The 14,832-nt window shown below is 38.5% G+C and overlaps 1 protein-coding gene across 1 annotated transcript in view; it reads right to left on the bottom strand.

Annotated features, from left to right (window-relative positions):
- The window catches only part of cfap20dc (CFAP20 domain containing), a 32,111-nt gene extending 19,878 nt beyond the window's left edge, over nucleotides 1-12,233 (bottom strand). The window contains exons 1-12 of the mRNA XM_070903156.1: nucleotides 12,213-12,233; nucleotides 12,017-12,106; nucleotides 11,307-11,400; nucleotides 11,139-11,211; nucleotides 10,042-10,156; nucleotides 9,749-9,896; nucleotides 9,148-9,294; nucleotides 6,253-6,416; nucleotides 6,015-6,123; nucleotides 4,159-4,281; nucleotides 3,926-4,054; nucleotides 2,193-2,515 (exon numbers count right to left, since the gene is read on the bottom strand). Of these exons, the coding sequence (XP_070759257.1) occupies nucleotides 2,193-2,515; nucleotides 3,926-4,054; nucleotides 4,159-4,281; nucleotides 6,015-6,123; nucleotides 6,253-6,416; nucleotides 9,148-9,294; nucleotides 9,749-9,896; nucleotides 10,042-10,156; nucleotides 11,139-11,211; nucleotides 11,307-11,400; nucleotides 12,017-12,106; nucleotides 12,213-12,233 (1,536 nt within the window). The remainder of the gene's footprint in view (nucleotides 1-2,192; nucleotides 2,516-3,925; nucleotides 4,055-4,158; nucleotides 4,282-6,014; nucleotides 6,124-6,252; nucleotides 6,417-9,147; nucleotides 9,295-9,748; nucleotides 9,897-10,041; nucleotides 10,157-11,138; nucleotides 11,212-11,306; nucleotides 11,401-12,016; nucleotides 12,107-12,212) is intronic.
- Between the last annotated feature and the right edge of the window lie 2,599 nt (nucleotides 12,234-14,832).

Below are 14,832 nucleotides of genomic sequence, written 5' to 3'. Positions count from 1 at the left end.
TAAATGAACTTTCTCAGCTGATGTTTGTCATCTTTGCCTATTGGATGACATCACAATAACTATGCCATATTATGTTTCCAGCATATCTGGGGGCAAAATGCAATTTGCTGCTCTGTGCTCCACTACGTATAGCCTTTCTCTATCAGCCATCATAAAAATCTATCACAGAAAAACATTTCAACATACTCTAGCATGTTGGAGTGTAGTTTATACTTATATATAAAGTTTAAACTACATGTTAAGTTGTGGTTATCCAATGTATAATCTTTGTTGATACCTGAAGGAAACTGTGTTTTCTTTGGATATTACAAAACTAGTGTGGATCTCTCATTTTCCCCTCTTAAGAATAGTCACTTCCAAAATGACCAGCTCACAGAAAGGTTGTAGGCTAGAAGCCAGAAAACTGCTCTTCTTTCTGCAGGTAGTTTCAAAATATTAATTGCAATGGATCAAATAGCTTACTCTGCTCTCTCAGAATGGAATTACATGCCTCTTTCTTCACCCTCTAACCCTAGTTCATAGGAAGTGATGACAGCTGATTTGAATGTGTTAATTTGAAGAAGCGATCCTTTAACCACCCCTTCCCTCCCAGACACACTTTCAGTGTTATTTCATTGTGAAATGTTGTAATTAAATTGTTTCGTGCATTCATGCTCTCTCAACCTCAGCTGTTTAATGCAGCTGCTCAGTTCATTTCCCAAAACGCCAGGGGACATTTTCTAAAAAGTTGTATTGGTTATTTTAACATGTGAACAGACATGAAAAAACAGAGTTTGAAAAGGCTACGTGTTCATTTGTCTTTTAACGAGTCAACCATCTCTCTCACAACCTATGCGTGTGTGTGGGTGTGTGTGTGCTGTGCGATTTCTCCCCACCTAGCTAAAATCAGCTACTTGTATTGTTCTCTGTCTTCGTTTATTTTTTTGGGTTTTGTTTTGGGAAGTAGTACCAGGAGTCATTGCTGATAATAAGCTACTTTTGGCTTGTAAGAAATGTAAAATGGCAGCCAAGGAAATTAAAAAGGCTGTGCACAGAGGTGAATGTAGATAAAAAAAAACATTCTCCAAACCAAAAGGTGATGCAAAATCTAAACAAAAATGTCAAGTGTGGATTGAGCGTTGTAGAAGAATAAGACCATACCTGCAGTTTACAAAGGTCATCATAAAAAGAATCATATTTTTTCTTCCATATCACCCTGGTTTGAGTTCTGTACATGTACATCTGCACATTCACACACAATAGTGAGTCTTAAGAGAAGCCCTAAGTTACTGATACCATCTGACATTTACTGTTAATGTTTAAAGATTTTCTCCCGCTTGACTCCATTATAGATGATCTGGAAATATACGGTACTGACACAGTTGTGCATTGTCTATGTTTGGTATCTTATCCACATCATACAGGAATGCAGTCTCAGGATATTTTCAGTAAGTTAAAAATACAATATCAAACATCAGATTTGACACAAGCATGCAAAATACATTGCCAGTACCTGTTTTCCTTAAGTTTTTTTGTTTTAGGGTGGATTTTGAATAGAAGTGGTGCTTAGAATACATTACTTTAAAATGTATTAAAGCCCAACAATACAGCTGTGCAACAAAATGAGGTTCTTAAGTCTGAATTATCACACGTATTATAAAGTTTTAAATAAGTAAAAGCAATTAGCATTTCTTTGAAGATACTCATAGTTCAACAGTTTAATTTCCCTGCTCAGCATAAAGAAAACTACTATTAAAATTACTATTTTAAGTCTCATTAATAAATGATATGATAATAAATAACCCCATTGACCTTTGAAGTTCATGGATACTGCATGTTGTGAAATGTATAACATGAAATAAATAAATAAATATACTGTGTATTTTGACATTGAAACTTAATCAAATTAAACTGAAACTCTGGGCATAATGTGAGATTTTATGATACACTGAATCGTTGCTGATGAATTGAAATGAAAATAGATCACACCAATCGGAATATATCCCTAAAATTGACACATCATATTTTTGAAATCTGGTGTTTGTTTACTGTTAGTATATGTGATTTAACACAAGTTTGCCTCTTGAAGGCAGATGGTCATTAGTGTCAGAGAAATAAATCTTGTGTCAGAGCAACATACCGTAAGATGCACTTCAAATGTGATTGCATTTAAAGTACAGAGTGCATGTGTCTCTCCCCGAGAGAAGACATACCTCATCGCTCTCACTGCCGATGAAGTCATCTTCAGGCTGGGCCTCATACCGCCTCCCACTTTTGCTCTGAACCTGATCATCTCCCATCTCCATCTTCTCCTGGTCACCCTGGCCTTGCCCTCTTTTGGGTGAGTGTGGCTGGGATGAGAAAGTGAACACCTCCTCTTGCAGAGTGAGCTGGGGCTCAGACCCCTCATTACTCTCCCAGCTGCTCCAGACCTGCAGGTCACAAGACAAACCTGGCCGGATCGAGCAGGAGAGAGACTCTGCTGGTGTGGGAGCAGCTCCTGAACTTTCCTCGGCAGGACTGCAGATACACTCATCTAAAATAAAACAGTATGGAACAAAACAAAAACAAGACAGTTTTAACCTAAGCAGGAATAAATTCTCTATTTGAAACATACATTGTTTAGGGCTTTGGGTGTACAAAGTGTATTACTCATGAGTAAGTCTTTCAGAATACACATGGTGGACTTAACCACAAAGACTGAGCAGAGAATAATGATAGAAATCTAATTACAGTGAGAAGTAAATCCTTTTTTAATGTTTTCATCTTGTGGCTAATGTCATACTAAGTTCATTTGATTATATGCACATAAAAAATGTAATAACAATATGCAAAATTGAAATGAATTCCACTGCTTGCCAAAAGAGAACATTAATTTCTCCTGCACTGACATTTTTGTAGGTTTTGTTAATAGCTCTGCTATGCTAATACCTTAATGAGAATATAACAATATAAACAACATAATCAGTAGTAGGAACACCACTGCTGCAAAATTGTCACTCATGACATGACAGCTCTTTCCAAATATCCTTAAAAATCTAACTGGCCGAGGCACCTATTTTTCTTCCATTCTGCTTTCGTCTTTTGATTTTCCGCAGTAGAAAGAGAAAATCTTACTGCAGCGTTACAATATCTGACACTATGTTCCAGAATATATATCCACGGGGGTAAAATCTTTATCAGCCTTGAGTGAAAGTTTCATCCATTCATGTGTGCATGCAAGACACACTGATTCCTTAAACTCCACGATATGCCTGAGATCAGAGACAGAGGCACCTCTATCTGAATGAGTGAGCACATTTGAACCTCTCGACAGTATAATCACTTTCTCTAATTGCCCACTGTGTGGCAAACCCTGGGCCCAGGAGATGTCCCTCTGACTTTTATTTAATGTGCCACATTACCATTAATGAACTAACTACTTTCTATCTGTGGGCAGGGCTGCAGCAAAGGAGCGTATTGCTGAGGAGAAACATCCATAAATGAGCTTTCAGAGCATGTGCACTCCTTTTGTGAGGACAATGTTGCCGTTGGTGTGTGTGGTGGTGGTGGTGGTGGGGGGAGATTTCGTGGGTTGGAGAGAGGGTACTACAAAAATCTGGCAAATGGTCTTGAGGTGGGTTATGCAAAATGAAGGGGCACAAAAGCCATGGCGTATGCAGCATAGAATGAGGCTCATTAATATTCATGCAATACTTTGAAGTGATCTCATTTATGAATTAGAAAAAGTGTAGTAATAGGTATTTTTCTCAAGTATAAAGGAGCTACTTGATAAAATCAGAACATGCAAAGTAGACATCCATATTACTCAACATGCACATTATTCTCTTGTGCCCCATCCCTCGTTGTTTTTTCTAACCATCACTCAGTCTGAAAGTGCACATCTTCTTGCTGCTGCTTCCTGCTGTCCTGCTCCCTGTCTATTCACAGCAGATGTGAGCCTCACCTGCTGTTAGGTGCTTTGTGTTTTCTGTTCGAGGTTGTTGCCTGATCTCCTGCCTGCTGGATGGAGGAGGGCACTTCTCCCTGGTTTTACTTCTCTTCCTGTGGCCACCTGGTACAGGATCTGGAGGGGCTGCTAACCAAAATTAAACACCATACCATATTAAACCATGGTACTTTCAACAAACCATGCTCTATATTCCCACATACACACAGAATATAAGATGCAGTGTTTACCTGACGATGCAAGCCTCTCTCTTCCAGCACTGTAGACCCGTGGCTTCTGAGATCCCTGCTTGTCAAGCACTCTGTCTTTTGGGGGATGTGGCTGCAAACTGCCAGGTGTACCTACATTCAGTACTTTCAACATTAGAAAAGCTTTATAACACAAAAACAACAATATCAACAATGCCACTAAAGCTTGCCAGAAGTATATCTGTGAACTGATTATGCACAGAGAAAATCCCTATTAATGAAGGCATTTCGGCAACTGAGCTTCTTACATTCATTCAGTGCAGAGAGAATACATCCAGCTACATTATGTTCAGCTGAATTAAGGAATTATAATCATCCGTTCTTGCATTTAGTCATGCTAAAAGGATGGTGTATTACCAACTGTAAAAGCTGTTATTAGGTGATTGGAGGAAAATGCTCTGTAAGAGCCGGACTCTTGTTTCGTTGGTTCGTATGCTTTCAGTGCTTTACCGATGCAGAGCACTCATCGTGTGCACTCTTAAGGCCAAGAAAAATGTATTGAGAGGAATAGAGTACAGTGTGCACTTTTACAGGTGGGAGTACACTATAAATTACACATCTATAATCCTGATGTGCAGTGATTTTTGTCTATGAAGATTCTCCGACATCCAGGACATAAGCAACTATACTCACTAGCAAGTCTTCTAGCTCCTCATCCTCTAAATGAAGTCAGTGTCACTGCATTTTTTATTCCTATATTTATTTAAATTTACATTGTTATTATATCAATGTTTATGCTGGCGTATGGTGAAACACTTACAAAAGCATTTTCCATAGAACCATTTCAGTTTAGTAAATAACATATTTGCGTTCATGTCACTTGATCAGTAAATGGTATTTTCTCTGCATACCAACAAGAGAGGGGTGAAACAACTCTACAGACCCGACACTACATACTCTTGATTTGCTTTGTTGCCAAATGAGAAAAAGAGGCATTCAAGCTCTGTGCTCAAAACACAGCATGTTTTGCATTCTGAACTACTGAGTGGTTTGGGCAGTGGTGATATTAGTGTCTTCGTAATAATCAATTATGACTGCAGAGCACAGAAAGTAGGCATGGCTGTTTCCAAATAACGTTTTCTAGCTATAACTGGACTAAACTATAGTTCTCTGGAAATTTTTCAAAAACCTGTCAGCTATATTTCTGTCCTGGGTTCAGCTTCGTTTTTGTTCATTTTAACATTTTCTGCTCCTTATTCCCACCTATCAGTCACTTAGTCTATATACTGGTCCACCAACTCCCTCTCTTCTGCCAAATTGTCTCACATATGCCTCCCTGCCAGCTCCCTTCTCGGATTTGTTTGCCTTCATTGATTGCTTGCCTATTATTGACCCTGCTTTAGAGCAAAGACCAAGTAAATTGCCTTTTAGGGTAACTGCTCTACCTCTACGTCGTGCTTTTGGGTCCACATTACAACTTAGACTATAAACAAAACAAATTCTTTCTCTCTTTCTTTTTTTCTTTCTTCAAACATTCGCTGCTTCCGTGTTAGCGACTTATTGGGGTTCAGGAAGAGTAGCAACTACCATATTTGACCAGATAACTAGAAGATGGTTGGCATGGCAAGCTCATGCACCACAAACACCTATTTGGACTCAGATATGTGTATACAGCCTTTCATCGTTGAATTTAAAGTTTTCCAATAAGTGGAAAATAAACTCAAGCTTGTCATGTCAGTAAGCCACTATGCAAAGAAACAAACAAATTAATGAAAAAAGTGATTTAGTGATATAACAGCTGCATAACCAGGGCATGTTGAGGTGCACAAAGCATGCAGAGCACATAAAATGACACATTTTATGATGTGTGACAAATGATGATCTTAATTAAAATTTACCCTCAAGAAGAATGTGGGAAGGTTCTCCGTGTGATAAATTCTCACTCAAGTTGGCAATGCTCTGAATTTCTGCAGCAACTTTTTGGTTCATTCTACTGGGCGGGGATCCCTGCGGAGCACAGAAAAAGAAGAACACGTTCAAAGACAACATGTTATGTTTTGTACTTACAGTAATTTATGACATGGTGGTCCACATCATTCAGAGGAATATATGTTATTAAAGGATTCATGTGTTTACCGTATTTGAGATAAACAGTACACCTGAGTCTGAGGCTGCACTGCTTTTTCTTCCAGTTTGAGGGGGTGGCCCTGAAACTCTGGAGCCTGTGGTTGTGTGTACAACACCCTGGGGCCTGGTTCTTCGATAACTAGTTGATCTGGCAGTGGGTGTCTGATCAGGAACTGAAAGAAATTCCCATTATTCATTAATGGCATTATTGATGTTTGTTGTTTAGATTTACACTTGATTTATGGTACAACATTACTAAATCCTGGGATGTCAACTACCTGGCAAGTAGCGCTGCAAATTCAAAAGCAATTACCTTCATCTACTGTCAGTCACGTTAATGATCAAGTAGCCACTGCATGTTCCAAAGGCTATGCTTCAGATTTACAGAAGTCACATAGTTCTCATAGATGAAAAATGCAGGCTTGAAGCCAGTACAGTGTGAAGGTCCCAGACCAGCATTTCTAACATCAGTGAGAAGCTGCCTTCAAACTTGCCACAAACTTCTTTCAAAGTCACTTTTTTTTTTACTGTGAATAGAAAACTTTAAAAACATGCCTTTTTTTAAAAAACTGGAGTATGTTTTTGAGATGTGTTACACTATATTGCAAACATAAGCCATCAGACTACTATAACCTTGTGAAGTCATGTGTGTCAGTTCATTATCAATGACATTTTACACATGATTCTGTAAGCTGCAGCAGACTGTACTACTTTGAATTATAGCCTATGGTGGTTGAATATAAATTTGACTCCACAGCTGAACTGATTGAGCTGATGTTTTTTCTTTAATCTCTCAATCTGTTCCATATCATCAAGTAAAAATAATGGGCTGTAGTGGGAGTCGCGATAGGGCCTTGACCTGACCCTGCTGTATCTGTGCCAGGGCTCGTTGGGACCGCCTCCGCTGATGCTAACAGCAAAACACGCTTTCTGTCTGATCCTCATCAGAGCAGAGAGCAGACACTTCCATTCCACAAAACACACACCGGATCGTCATGATAATACAGACAGAGCTGAGTTGAATGTACTGAGAGTGAGGAAAAAGAAGAAGTCGCACTCCTTTGATGCGGCAGATTCAGCGCTCAGAAAATGACCCAGGTTTAGGGGTGAGTACATTTCAGTGTACTTTAAATCTGCAGAAGCCCATGAAAGAATGTGGTAACAATAAGGAATAAAATGAGATATATGATTGTTGATAGATGAAAAAATATTTTGAGCAGTGAAAATCTGTTGACCTTGAGAAGAACAGAATTTCTTTGGTGTATGAGACAATCACGGCTTATTTGTTGACAAAAACTGCTGTAGCTTACTTTTAACAGTTTCTGACAGATTGGGTGCTGAAGCCAAAATATTCACCAAGCAACTTTGTCACAGTTAAATTGTACGCCTACTTTAATAGCAATCGTTTTAATTATGATTAGGAATGTTATGCTAATAATGCAGATGCTAATTATGAAAAGCTATTTCTTGTGTGTACCACCACATTCTCTTCTATGGGCATTGCCGGTTGACTCAACATGACTTAGACAGCTGTCAGAACAAATAAATAAGCGCTGATAAAAAAGGCCACAGAGGCGGCGGAACTGGATTACTGGTGCATGTCTTTTTATATGAGGAGATAATTGCAGCTCTCTGAGAACAGGTGAGATGCAAATGAACACAAAAATGAGGACCACAGAAATTTCATACGAGGAAAACAAATCGATTATTATCACAGTCTCTTTGTAAAAAACAATCCCCCTATGTGCATCCATTTCTGCACCATGATGCTTCTTTTTGCATATTAACCATCTCATCGGTAGATTATGGCTGATATCTCAGGTTGTAAATGTATAAATTCACACCTGCAATATACGTGTCAGAAGTTATTCTCAGAAAAACATATTCCATGAGCCTGCTGTGATGCATGAGAGAACACATACACTAAAGTATGTGGACACACAAATATTACGCTTATATGTGATTGTTGAACATCTCATTCCCAGACCATGGGTGTTCAGATGCTGCTGTAATAGCCTCAACTCTTCTGGGAGGGCTTTCAAAAAGACTTGGAGCCTGGCAGCAGGGATTCGCTCCCATTCAGCCACAAGAGCATTTGTGAGGTTGGGCACTAATGTTGGCGATAAGGCCTGGCTTGCATTCAATGTTCCAATTCATCCCAGAGGTGTGGGATAGTGTTTGTGCAGGAGAGTTAAGTTCTTCCTCATTAAACTTGGAAAACCATTTATTTACCTGACTTTGGGTGCGGGGGCATTGTCATATTGAAACATGAAAAGGGACTTTCCAAACTGTTGCCACAACAGTTTGTCTAAAATATCATTGTGTGCTGTAGCATTAAGATTTCCCTTAACTGGAACTAAAGGGACAAGCCACAACCAAGAAAAACGGACCCATACCAAAAGTACAAAAAAGTATGTCAACAGGAGTCTCATTTTGGTTATATAATGTTAGTTTCTTTGTTGTCTAAAGTTACATTTATTTGTGTTACCTGAAATACATTTCACTTTTTTCATTGTTATCTATTGACAGTGGTTGGAAAAGTACTCACAGCCTTAGTATTAGCATCAAAATATACTAGAAGTACCAAAAGTAAGTGCACTCATGCAGAATGGCCCATTTTAGAATCATATACAGTATATTGTATTGTTGGATTATACCTATGGATGCATTCATGTATAAGCATCAGCTTAGCTGTTGCAGCTAGTAACTAAAGCTGTCAGTTAAATGTAGTGGAGCATAAAGTATAAAGTGGCATGATATGTAAATACTCTAGTGAAGTACAAGTACTTCAAAATCTTGTCTTTAGACAAAATTTAGAAGTACAGCATTTGAGTAAATGTACTTAGTTACTCTCCACCACCGTTTATTGATCAACTCACAATCCTGTGATTTGCTGTTACCTACCACATTCAGAGCTCAACAGTCCAGCCCTCATATCCGCCTTCTGCAAAGTCTCCATGTTCAGCACCTGAGTGACATGGCTGACATCTGGTGGGAACCGGCAACTGCGAGGGATGAAGTCCATGAGACCAGCTCCACTGAGAAACGTATCTAGATTAAAACGAGAACAATCTCAGATTTATCCTGATTCTAGAATAAACCAAAACACATTATAAAATACAAAACGACAAGCTGTCTTTACTGGCAAGTAGTGTAGGTATGCACTGAGTAGTCGGCACTGAGTGCAGCTGTTGGCACTGCTGAGCCATATCTGAATTAGACAAAAAAACACCACAGAGCGCTCAGCCAACTACCACAGAAAACAGCCAACTGCTTGTTTGTCTCTCTCTCTCTCTCTCTCTCTCCAAACACACATACACACAATTTCATATAAACTCACAAGACTCACAAGAAATCTATTCAAATTGAAGACCACTGACATGCTTCAATGGCAATGGCTTGGCTGTTGTATCTCTTTAACAGGCACTCATGGAGGGGACTTTAAGGTAAGCTGATAAGACTCTGTTTTGACATTAATCATTTGAGGTGTAATGAACTTCATTACCATCATCTGATTTTCCTGCAGGTTCTGTTTTCATGGTGAAGATTCTGCGGACTTTACAGGTAGCAAACAAAGTGATGCCATCCAGAGTCAAAAATCCCTTGAACAGTTCACCGGTGAATGATACAAGGTCGATGCACAAAGTAGACCACTGAGATAATAGAAACAATATGCTTTTGTAGTTACAAGGATTCCTTAGAGATACAGTTCAATAATCAACACCAATGATAAAAAAAGCAGTACATAGCTGAAAGCAAATACTAAAAGAATACACCAAGGACAAGTTAGATACTCACAATATTGCGTTTCAATCCTACAAAAGGTATTTTTGCATGCAAAAGTGTGGAAGACAATTCTTTATGCACTGTTGACAGATGAAGTCTTCTTTTCAGGTGCTCTGAATCAGTTATCCTGTGAATAGCAGACAACAAAGCAGAACATAAATTATGACCAGCATCAGTGGTGTCACTAAGACGACCAGAGAAAGCAACACGCTTTATTGGTCTCTTAAGTAACCTCTTAAATGTGTTTTCACTTTAATCTAGCACTGTGACATCAGCTGTCATGAAGCACTCTAATGGAGGAACAACCATATTTCCCCAGATTTTTAAAATTATGTAGTGTGCGAGTAAATAAGGTGGTAAGTAACTTTATAGTTGGAAATAATTTCAACTTCTGGCAGTCTTCCTTTGTTTTCTATATGGTCCCCATGACTTAACAAAATCTAAACAGCAGCACCTATACTGTATACCACAGCCTGTGCCTGTAATAAATTGAATTTTACCATAAAGTGAATTCACACATGAAGAGTTTTGAGCACATGTTGATTACATAAACTGTGTTTTATTGATCATAAGAACATCAATAACTCACAGACTGACATTCTTCTTGCGGTGACTAAATGTAGGAGTATCAATAAACATCCACACATTATACTATGTTTTACAGATTTGGCTTATTCCTTTGAATATAACCTTGCAGAATTTACTGTGGCTTGCAAGATAAAAGCTGTCTTTGTAGCAAGTAACAGTATCTTAATATCATAATAGGTTGTTTAAGCAATTACATAGCAGTCAAGTATCAATATGATGACTCAGAGGATGCTTTTTCAGGTGGCTCAAGGGTTTTTCCTAATGGATGTAAACACACGTCTTTTACTAATTTTTTCAGTGGTCTGAGGGGAATGCACTGTGATTAAATCATTATTTACTGTATTTTACTGTGCATTATAATATTGAGTATTCTCTTATGTAAGAAAATGATAATTTACTTGTGCCACAATAACAGTAATAAAAGTCCTTTTTCAGCCACAGAGTGGCTAGTCATTGAGATCTACAACAGTGCACACTCTCACAAATGTTCGACATGAAAAAAACCTGAGTACTGTACTTACACAAGCTCAATGGAAAAATCTTTGCACTGAGGAATGTTCACTTGAAGGACCAAGAATCTTTGGAGAAGCCCAACTAAGAAATAAATAGGCAAACACGTGAATTACTATTAACATGTGAGCATAACAAAGTATTATTTACCAAAGGGGGCAAGTATGGTAGTGACTTACGAGACATTTTCCCATTCTCCGGCATTTGCATCTTGACTGTCTGGCTGCTACCCTCCAGACAGTAAACAAATCCCTTGACTTCTTTATCATACTCCTGAGGGAAGAAATAATACAGAAGAGGCCCTTGATAGTATATCCAGTATTGTCTACCTGTGGTGCGACTGCTCTCAATGACTGCAAATGTTTGTGAGGTTTGAGATGGGAAGTCTGGATATGTCAAGACCAGCTCTATTATGACATAAAAATCCACTGTCTGCAAGTGCTGCGATGAATGGCCAAGTATTGGTAGCAGCATTCCTGGGCATCTACAATAAAATTATCACAACATCAGTTTGTATAATTCCCTCATTTGGACAGTTTACAGCTAATCTACAGTCTCATACAGTTTGTATACTGTACTAGCATCCCACATATTCAGGTGGCAATCTGTGCATCTGATGTAAGGCTGTGATTATGAACTAACGTTTGTAACCTTTCCAGGATGACACCCATGGGAACTAAAAACAATGTATCCCTGCTAGTTTACAGCCTACAGACTTTGTAAGTTGTATGATATTTATTGGACTGCGTTAGATTGTGTTTGTTGCTGTCTATGCAGGGCTTGTGTGCTAACTTGACTTAGAGAACATATAGGCTAGTTAAATTTGATTGTGTGTTGAATTACCATAAGAATGGGCGAAGGTGCGAAGCCAGCTGCTCTGGAAACTCACCTTATGTATGGCTGACGGCCCTCCGCAAAGTTTCCATCTTGCTACAGGGTCTTTTCCCTGTCCACTGAAGATCTCAACCACAGCTCCACCCTGCGAGAAACAGGGTTAGTTTCCACTATGAGCGTGCAGCTAATGTAACAGGCTAATAACATGCTTTGCAAAAAGAGCTAGGTTAGTTGGGTCAAAATCAACTTACCTGATAATTATTCCTGAACATTTTATGTGACGTCACGTCAACAGTGGAAAGAAATATTTGACGTGCGTGTTTACCCGGATAAAATATTCTGGCTAGCCGTCTGTTACTTTACCCCAAAGCGTTTCAAACGTTACACTGAAAAGCTACAAAACGTTCTCTTAATCTTTTCTTTTAGAGCAAGCAGGTAGTGGTGTAAGACAAAGTTGTAGGACACCAGTACAGCTAAGCTAGCTAACGCAGGATATGGCTATGTTTCCATGGTTACCTGACGCTGCCTCAGCAACCAGCAAACCGATGACGTGATGTGGAAGTTCCGCATGTTTAGGCGCTTCGCTGTGCATCAAGGGCCACGTCCATGACAACAAAAGTGAGACTATAGGGTGACTGAAACATAAGCTATCGATATATAATTTACCAACAAAATCTGTGCGATTTACTATTAACTTTTCCTTGTCCCGTCCGAGTTTGCTTAGGCACAAATGTCCTGTCTGAAATGCCATTAAATAAACACAGTTCTGAAGTCAATTTTGAAGTTCTAGCGAGATTGGACCATTAATATGGGGACCAAGTCATTGTGGGACCAAGACATTGTGAAATAAATTTTAATATGAATACATACAGACAAAATATATAATATGCCCATGACATTTTGAAAGAATACATTTTATTTAACTCAGCTTGACATACGAAACGTTATTTCATCCTGCTTCTTTTCATACAACAGAGTTTATTGCAGGTTATTTTTATTTAATTCCAGCAGTTTCTATTTTAACATTTTCCAAAAACTGCTTTTATTTCACTGGACTCCTCAAGAACAAAACAATAATTTATGAAAACGATCACTATAGGGTTCATAGAGTGTGGGACGGGATGTTTTCATAAATATCATACCTAAAGATGTTGCTTAACAAAACAGTTAAAAATAGACCTGTATTAAAGTTGTATCTTCTCTTGAAATGCAAAAATCCATTATTGTGTCATTGTCACTTGCTTTGTTTATCCTGGCAGCAGGGCTATTATGAGATCAAAAAGATGTCTTTTTAATTAGCTACTGAGGGAGACCACATCCGGAAGTACAACTGTATGGCTTACAGCTTATTAACATGTTTTGCATGTATCTGACTTCAAACACACAGTGGTCTCAGTTATTTACGGATATAGAACAAAAGACACCACAAAAATGAAATCTGTCCAGTCACACCTATACTGACTACAGTGAGTTTTATTGTTCTTGAACAAACGGCACTACAAAGTTTAATATCACCGTCCTCATTTTCATTGTCATGGATTTTTTTTGTGTGTTCAGGCTCGCTATAGTGATACAAAAAAGGCTTTTCTGATGCTGTGGCAAAAACAAAGCATTTCTGTCCTTAAAACATTTTCGGAATGAATGTGAGTGAGAACACAGAAAAATAAATGCCATACGTACAGTAGTTATGATGCCAAATATTGCATATCCAGCCACTTCCATGAGTTGGTCATAGTGTCCCAATCCTTGCTGGTTGTGTCATGCAGCAGATCTTTAGGGAATATGCAACAAAAGGTGCAAAATTATTTTTTCTACATGACATCACTGTATCCAGACGGCGTCATCGGCAAAGTATAACTAATTTGAGATAGTTCACCTTGTATATGTGCGTTTTGAGTTCTTTTGGCTGCTTCTCCCTGTACCAGTTTCACATCGATAGTGTTATAAATGCAGGAGCTTCTTTCTAACTTCTTGCCTTATAAAACACTATGCCATCTGGGTTCAGCGTGATCCTCATGTTGACATCCCTGTCATTTTCACATATGGAATTGTACCTCTGTACATAAATGTACCAAAATGTACCTCTGTGTAGGCCTCTACTACTCAACTGTATTTTTTATAGTTGGAATGAGAAAAAAACTTGAACTTGAACTTAATGGCTGCAGCTATCAGGCTATTTGTTCCCCTTTAATGAGAATATGCCTTTACAAATCTAAGCTGGACATTTATTGTGCTGCACATAGGCAGGATCAAAATGTTCACTTACGTCACATTCCAACACTATATTATTATAGAGATATTACAAATTTTACCTACTGTGTTCCTTACTGATAAAAAAGTCTGTCTTGACCATGATCCATTCTTAACTGTGACAAAGAGCACTTAGGTGAAGTGCTACTACTGCTGTAGTAATGTTTCCTTTAGCTACATCACCCCTGGACTTGTGTCCCCTCTGTATTACTGCTTTATTATGACACTCAGTGCAGAATTGTGTGAGATGGAAATAGCGTCAATAGAGCATGGCACAGTGAAAGTTTCATAATTGACTTTTTTCTCTCTACAGGAATGGCTTGACACTGATTGGGACAGGCAGCCTCATTAAAACAAAGCCTGGCATGCAGTGAACACTGACGATGCCGGTATGGAGAAATCAGTTAATAAATCAGTGCTTGTTAGCATACTTAATTATGACTAATTATTCACTCATTATTTTGAAAAGAATCTATTCATTTGCATCAGTCACAACACATCAATTAGTGTAGACAATGTTAGTTTTGATATACTGAAGAGTGACAGTAAGACAAGGTGTTTTTTTCATTGTTGTAATGGCCACATTTATGTCGCTCATATTCCCAAAATATCAGTATTATG

The sequence above is a fragment of the Enoplosus armatus genome, chromosome 3 (genome assembly GCF_043641665.1).
Source record: "Enoplosus armatus isolate fEnoArm2 chromosome 3, fEnoArm2.hap1, whole genome shotgun sequence".
In the NCBI taxonomy this organism is placed as follows: domain Eukaryota; kingdom Metazoa; phylum Chordata; class Actinopteri; order Centrarchiformes; family Enoplosidae; genus Enoplosus; species Enoplosus armatus.
The sequence above is the reverse complement of the archived record's forward strand: the minus strand, read 5'-3'. Positions and strand labels throughout refer to the sequence as shown.